This window comes from Octopus sinensis, linkage group LG23, assembly GCF_006345805.1.
Source record: "Octopus sinensis linkage group LG23, ASM634580v1, whole genome shotgun sequence".
NCBI lineage: Eukaryota > Metazoa > Mollusca > Cephalopoda > Octopoda > Octopodidae > Octopus > Octopus sinensis.
Genome location: NC_043019.1, coordinates 3617833 through 3626180, shown reverse-complemented (window position 1 = coordinate 3626180; position 8348 = coordinate 3617833). Strand labels below are relative to the sequence as shown.

Sequence of the window (8348 nt, the reverse complement as noted above, 5' to 3'; positions counted from 1 at the left end):
ATCACCATGATCGTAATAAAGATACCATTTACTGCGTTATTCCGCCGAGGTCGACTTTTCCTTTCATCCTTTCGGGGTCGATTAAATAAGTACCAGTTACGCACTGGGGTCGATATAATCGACTTAATCCGTTTGTCTGTCCTTGTTTGTCCCCTCTGTGTTTAGCCCCTTGTCAGTAATAAAAAGAAATAGATACCATTTACTGCGTAGTTGTAGCAACTTCCGGCAACTCCACTTCCGCCATCTGTTGGTTCGTCTCCACGTGCCTTTAATGATTTCAGGAGAAAAAAAAGTTTCCTTGGTTTTTTTAAATATTTCTCGATTAACACTTCGCAGCTATGGGGAAAATCAAAGGAGATAAACACAAATCCAAGAACCCGCACCTGGCCGACCAGATTCTCGAGGATAAATCCGTTAGACCCCCGGGCAGAACCAAAGATAAACAAAATCGCCAAGACAGCGATGACGAAGTGAGTAAAACATTTTATTGGGTCATTTAGGGTTGCGAATCCCTGTTTTTCTTGTCGTTAGCAAGATCACCGGGACCAGTGAGAACAGCATCAGCTGAACTGGGAATTCGACTGGGATATTTCATAGTCAGAACCCACTTTCCGTTCTCTTTTTTGGTAAATTTGATCAAGATTCAAAGTGTCTTTTACTCGGTAATTTCCTATTTTGACGTTCGTGAAATCATAGTGATCCAAAAAGTTTATTTCAATAGAACAGGCGAAGGAGTGGCTGTGTGGTAAGTAGCTAGCTTGTTTACCAACCACATGGTTCCGGGTTCAGTCCAACTGCGTGGCACCTTGGGCAAGTGTCTTCTACATTAGCCTCGGGCCGACCAAAGCCTTGTGAGTGGATTTGGTAGACGGAAACTGAAAGAAGTCCGTCGTATATATGTATATATATATATATATAATATATATATATATATATATATATATATATATACATGTGTGTTTGTGTGTCTGTGTTTGTCCCCCTAGCATTGCTTGACAACCGATGCTGGTGTGTTTATGTATAAGTCACTTAGCGGTTCGGCAAAATAGACAGATAGAATAAGTACTGGGCTTACAAAAGAATAAGTCCCAGGGTCGAGTTGCTCGATTAAAAGGCGGTGCTCCAGCATGGCCACAGTCAAATGACTGAAACAAGTAAAAGAGAGAGAGAGAGAGAGTAAGAGAACAGTTAATGACATTCTTTCGATATAACTCGACACAATCAAAACATTTCACTTCGGGTAATTTCCGTGGTTTGTGGAGTATAGATATAACGAAATTATGCCAGCAATGTCTCATTTTAAACTTGAAGAAAGAAAAAAAACGAAGCCTTGCATATTTGTTCTTATGTGTGTATGTAAAATCCGCAAATTTCCAAGCAGAAAACTGTCATTTGCTTCCACAGAAATGGTACTACTCGAGAACAGTGGTCCCGGTGCGCGCATCCGCACTAGCTAGGCGAGACTAGGCGATCCTTACTTTGTGTTTTATTTACTTTGTTTAACAAAAATTATTTAGTTTGTGTAAAAAAAATTATTTATTTTGTGTTTTATTTACATTGCTAGGTAGTCGTTGTAGGATCGACTAGTCACGACTAGCTAGCGCGACTACGCGAGTGCGCGCACCGGGACTACTGTTCTCAAGTAGTACCGGGAGCTTCTCTGTAGCCAACTGTCAAATCTCTTCATCATTAAATTCTTTACTATCTTCAACCCTTAAGCATTAGTCAAAATATTTTATCTGTCTTATGTTCAAACTGGCCAGTACTTGCATGTATACTCTTTTACTCTTTTACTTGTTTCAGTCATTTGACTGCGGCCATGCTGGAGCATCGCCTTTAATCGAGCAACTCGACCCCGGGACTTATTCTTTTTGTAAGCCCAGTACTTATTCTATCAGTCTCTTTTGCCGCACCGCTAAGTAACGGGAACATAAACACACCAGCATCGGTTGTCAAGCAATGCTAGAGGGACAAACACAGACACACACACATACATATACATATATATACATATATACGACAGGCTTCTTTCAGTTTCCGTCTACCAAATCCACTCACAAGGCATTGGTCGGCCCGAGGCTATAGCAGAAGACACACGCCCAAGGTGCCACGCAGTGGGACTGAACCCGGAACCATGTGGGTGGTAGGCAAGCTACTTACCACACAGCCACTCCTGCGCACGAAGCTGTATATGCATGCACTAGCACTATGACCCAGCGTTGCCAGATCATAGATCATGTATCCTGAGATATTTTGAGAAAGCCTGATTTCATTATAGAGAAGAAATTTTGTCTGGACTTACATCATTGAATTCTTTATACACAGTGTACAAAGGTGTCTACCACCACCACCACCACTCTCAATTTTAGTTATAAGTTGGGATGGAGTAAAAGTGGATGAGAAAAAGCTTCGGTATCTGTCAGTTTCTAGGACTGGCTGGACATGGTTGGACTCTGCCATGTACATATTCAGGCCAAATGTCGAAAGATAATGGGTTTGAGTAAAAGAAAATACAAGAGGATCAATTAATTGTGATTTTACTCAACCATAGGCGCAGAAGTGGCTGTGTGGTAAGTAGCTTGCTAACCAACCACATGGTTCCGGGTTCAGTCCCACTGCGTGGCATCTTGGGCAAGTGGATTTGGTAGACGGAAACTGAAAGAAGCCTGTCGTATATATGTGTATATGGAGGCGCAATGGCCCAGTGGTTAGGGCAGCGGACTCACGGTTTCGATTCCCAGACCGGGCGTTGTGAGTGTTTATTGAGCGAAAACACCTAAAAGCTCCACGAGGCTCCGGCAGGGTGTGGTGATCCCTGCTGTACTCTTTCACCACTCTTTCTTCTGTTGGCCTGCTTGCTTAGCCAGCGGGGTGGCATCGGGCTAAACAATGCGAATGTGACCATTCGATGTGTAACTACATCTGATGGACTGGTTGGTCACGTGATATGTATATATGCGTGTGTGTGTGTTTGTGTGTCTGTGTTTGTCCCCCTAGCATTGCTTGACAACCGATGCTGGTGTGTTTACGTCCCCGTCACTTAGCGGTTCGGCAAAAGAGACCGATAGAATAAGTACTGGGCTTACAAAGAATAAGTCCCGGGGTCCAGTTGCTCGATTAAAGGCGGTGCTCCAGCATGGCCGCAGTCAAATGACTGAAACAAGTAAAAGAGTAAAGAGAGAGCATATTTCCCTCTTAGATACATGCACTTATTGCAGCGGACCTTCAGTCTTTCTAAGCCCTATAAAAGAACTCGGAAATTTGAATCTCCCAATACCCTTAAATCCAGGAACTCTTCAGCACCCCTTTCCTGATGGAGTTTTTGTTTACTAATTGCCTTGATAACCTCAAATTTGGTTGTTATTTCTAGGAGGTTGAACATCATTGTAGGGGTTCCTTCATTGGCTCAAAGGAAAGCAATAATAAAAATGACGATGGTGGTAGGGTCGATTTTGAATATATATTGTATTTACATTTTCTTTTTCTCCATCAGTTTGTCGATGAGAAATTGTCCCGTAAGATCTTGGAGCAGGCACGTGCCCAACAAGAAGAGCTTGAAGAAGAACACGGCATTAATAAATCACAGTAAGTAATTATGATTAATTAGTCGTTATGACGATAATGCATAACTAAATATTAACAAAAGCCTAACAAATTTCTCGTGCAGTTGAGTCACCTCTGAAGACCTCTTTATAAGGGGGCACTGAAAAGTTCCTGGCTTTGGGTAAAAGAAAATACGGTTAGGGAGCTTGCTACATGGTTTCGGGTTTAGTGCCACTGCGTGGCACTTTGGGCAGGTGTCTTCCACTATAGCCCCGAGCAGACCGAAGCTTTGTCATTGAATTCGGCAGGCGGAAGTTACTGCCGTGTGTGTATGTGTGCGTGTAGGTGCTTGTGCCTCTCCGAAAGAGAGAGAGGGTAGGGTTAGTTAATTACGATTTTACTCGGCACGTAGGGCCTCACAGAGGAAATGACGAAGACCGAGACCCCTGAGATATGCTGTGACTGTGAAGACCTGACAAATGAAGTGAGTTCATGGCTCGCAGGACGGCCTGCTGTGCTAACCTTGGATTGTAGAGTGACCCGCTGTTCTCGAGGAGACCTATTGAGTCAAGTACATCAAAATAAAAATCAAATGGAAATTGTAGTTAAGACACCTGTGTCGGTGACACATAAAAGCACCAACCGATCGTGGCTGTTTGCCAGACTCCCCTGGCCCCTGTGCCGGTGGCATGTAAAAAAACACCCACTACACTCACAGAGTGGTTGGCATTAGGAAGGGCATCCGGCTGTAGAAATACTGCCAAACCAGATTGGAGCCTGGTGCAGCCTCCATGGCTTAACAGACCCCGGTCGAACCGTCCAACCCATGCTAGCATAGTTCTTCTATTCTTTTATTGGTTTCGGTCTTTGGACTGCATGCCATGCTGGGGCACTACTTTTGCGGAGTGTAATTGATTATATCACCCCCCCAAGTACTATGTCTGTAAGATAGAAGAGTCCAGTTTGCTGGACATTGTTGTAGAGCTGAAAACGAGGTAATTTCTGCTCTTCTCCTCTGGAAGCCATCTGTTTCCGATACCAGAGGGCGTACACTCTTCTACCCTGATGTAATCTCCAGGGGTACAGGCATCCAGCAACAGGACTCCGTAATGCTATGATGGACCGTGAGGTCTGGCGTAACATAGTAAATTCCATTGTCTCGACCACAATTGAGCAATGATGATGCTGTACGTATGTATATGAGGCGAGTGTAAGATCCATCCAACCACCTCTCAAGCGGTTGGATGGAACTTACACTCGCCTCCTTATGAGAGCTCAAAATCTCTCGTGGAAGCGTCATCCAACCAAAATGCAAATATATGGGAAATTACCACCTGTATCATCTCTTGTGAAAGGTAGAAGAGTCCAGTTTGCTGGACATTGTTGTAGAGCTGAAAACGAGGTAATTTCTACTCTTCTCCTCTGGAAGCCATCTGCTCGCGATACCAGAGGACGCACACTCTCCTACCCTGATGTAATTTCCAGGGATACAGCCATCCAGCAACAGGACCTCCGTAGTGCTATGATGGACTGTGAAGTCTGGTGTAATGTAGTAAATTCCATTGTCTCGACCACGGTTGAACAAAAAAACAAAAAACTATGTCTGTTACTTATTTGAGAAATAAACAACTGAGAAAAACAGGGTCAAAGTCGAAAATAGTGAAGAAAAAAATTAGAACTTGGTGTGGGGACCTCTTTTGGTCATTATTTTGACTTTGACCTTTATTTTCTTGGTTTATTTAGTAACATCTGACAAGTTTTGTCATGTGTCATCATTTTATTTACCTTGAAGAAGGAAAGACAAAAGACATTATTATTCCAGTAATGATACCTACCCCAAAAATAGAAGCGGCATTTTCTGTCGAGCTTACGATCGTGAGGTTGTGAGTTCGATTCCCAGACCGGGCTGCATGTTGTGTTCTTGAGCAAGAAACTTTATTTCACGTTGCTCCAGTTCAATCAGCCGTAGAATTTTGGCATCACTGGTACCAAGCTGTATTGACGTTTGCCTTTTCCCTTGGATAACGTCAGTGATGTGGAGAGAGAGGAGGCTGGTATGCATGGGTGACTGCTGGTCTTCCATAAACAACCTTGCCCAGATTTGTGCCTGGGAGGGTAACTTTCCAGGTGCAATCCCACGGTCAATCATGACCGAAGGGGGTCTCGCTACAGCCATTGTGTTGTCTGTTCTGAGCAAGGTGAACTACTACAGTTATGGAGGTGTCCTCTAAACAAGGTACATAACTCTGTCCCAGATAACCTGGCCGACCATGAACCTAATTTCTGTTTGCCACTTCATAGCTGTTATTTAGCCCTAGGTCGACCTTAAAGGAACAGGTCTCTGGTCAAAACCACTCCAACCATGACTATCTCATTTTCATTTTCTTTTTCTAGGCATACATAGTTGTTCTAAGACAGTAGGGTGTAATTTGAGGAAAATTTAACTTCTTTTACTTGCAGTTTTAGCAACCACATAGAAGCTCCTTTTTTTTTTGCTTATCTACTTTACAGTTAAGTGGGTTTGAAGGGGGAAGGGCATCATCTACATGTAGAAACAACTATAATCATCATCATCATCGTTCAACGTCCGTTTTCCATGCTAGCATGGGTTGGATGGTTCAACTGGGGTCTGGGAAGCCAGAAGGCTGCACCAGGCCCAGTCTGATCTGGCCATGTTTCTACAGCTGGATGCCCTTCCTAATACCAGCCACTCCGTGAGTGTAGTGGGTGCTTTTTACGTGCCACTGGCACAGGTGCCAGATGGGGCTGGCATACGGCCACAATCGGTTGGTGCTTTTAGGTGTCACTGACACGGACGCCAGTCAGGCAGTGCTGGCATCTACCACGTTTGGACGGTGCTTTTTACATATGACTGGCACAGGTGTCTTAACTACAATTTCCATTTGATTTTTATTGTGTATACATTAAATATTTCTCGTAGATGGATATATATATTAAATAGTAATAATAATAATAATGAAGTTATTGTATACAGTACTCAGGTACACCACAACTTGTCAGAAAGTGCGTATAGAGTATATGCAGTAATGTACAAATGTCTGGAAAGCGAACAATGCATGAGTCAGATACATGCTTGTGTGTGTATGGAGGGGAGAAGATCAGGTGTAGCGTTGGCGAATCTCAGGAAGCATGGAAGTTTTGAAGGATGCTGTGCTCCGACAACTAACAACTGATGCCGGCAGTTTGTTCCATGCTTCAGCAACTCTTAGTGTGAAAAAATGTTTCCGAAAGTCATGGGAGCTGTGCTGTTTTCTGACTTTGTAAATATGTCCACGGGTGTTAGACGGGTGGAGTTTGAAAAGGTGCTCAGAGTTAATGTTTGTAAGGTGGTTAATAATTTTATGGGTGTCTGCCAAGTCAGCTGCCAGACGTCGGAGTTTCAATGTGTCCATGCCCAGGGAAGTAAGGCATTCAGAATATGGCAAATGCCTGATGGAGGGTATTTTGGTTGCACGTTGCTGAATGGCTTCCAGACGATTGATATCCTGGGCAAGTGGGGTAGGCCACTTTGTGATGTAGAGCAGTTAATATTATAGTGGGATAATATTTCTACAAACGATATATATGTATATATACACGCACATAATATTTTGTTGTATCTTACCTTTTAAAACAGGATAAAGAAGAAAAAGAAAGTTTCATTGGACATTTGCCCAACTCAGCATTCTGAAGATGAAGAATCTGACAAATCGGATTCTGAATGTTATGTCGAGCAAGAAATTGTGAGTAGAAGTTTTAGTGTTGTCGTTATTATTTAATCTCTGGCCCTGATCACTTTTCTTTTTAACATTTATTTTATTTTTTGTCGTGTGGAAGGGGCTGTATCCATGTCCATCATAAGCTTCCCTAGACAGATCAGACTGATACCTATTTCTTTACTACCCACAAGGGGCTAAACACAGAGGGGACAAACAAGGAGAGACAAACGGATGAAGTCGATTACATCGACCCCAGTGCATAACTGGTACTTAATTTATCGACCCTGAAAGGATGAAAGGCAAAGTCAACCTCGACGGAATTTGAACTCACAACGTAACGGCAGACAAAATACCTATTTCTTTACTACCCACAAGGGGCTAAACACAGAGGGGACAAACAAGGACAGACAAATGGATTAAGTTGATTACATCGATCCCAGTGCGTAACTGGTACTTAATTTATCGACCCCGAAAGGATGAAAGGCAAAGTCAACCTTGGCGGAATTTGAACCCAGAACGTAACGGCAGATGAAATACCTATTTCTTTACTAACCACAAGGGGCTAAACACAGAGGGGACAAACAAGGACAGACAAACGGATTAAGACGATTATATCGATCCCAGTGCGTAACTGGTACTTATTTAATCGACTCCGAAAGGATGAAAGGCAAAGTCGACCTCGGCGGAATTTGAACTCACAGCGTAACGGCAGACAAAATATGGCTAAGCATTTCGCCCGGTGTGCTAACGATTCTACCAGATCTCCGCCTTTCAGACTGATACTATTAACATTTTTGCATGATACGTTGTAAGTTGACAGCTGTAAGACAAACTTGTCCAGGGTGGAGATTCTAGACATCTGATGTTCTATGGAGGAAAGACTGCACTTAATGGATGAAGAGTGGAAACAGTTGACACATTTATGGGTGATGAAAGGTCGTAGGACGAATGGTGTCCGAAGTGCTCTAATAAAGATTACATGGAACCAGCTAGCTCTGATTGACTGAGGCTCCTGCAATAGCTATTAAACCCTTCAGCATTTAAGCTGGCCATATCTGGTCCAAATATTGTGCCTGTTTTATTTTC

The 8348-nt window shown here is 43.1% G+C and overlaps 1 protein-coding gene across 1 annotated transcript in view; it reads left to right on the top strand.

The window, feature by feature from the left end:
• The first annotated feature begins 203 nt into the window (after window positions 1-203).
• LOC115223509 (bystin) overlaps window positions 204-8348 on the top strand; it is a 29041-nt gene continuing 20896 nt past the window's right edge. Inside the window, exons 1-3 of the mRNA XM_029794126.2 lie at window positions 204-470; window positions 3494-3585; window positions 7181-7286. Of these exons, the coding sequence (XP_029649986.1) occupies window positions 339-470; window positions 3494-3585; window positions 7181-7286 (330 nt within the window). The 5' untranslated portion in view covers window positions 204-338. The remainder of the gene's footprint in view (window positions 471-3493; window positions 3586-7180; window positions 7287-8348) is intronic.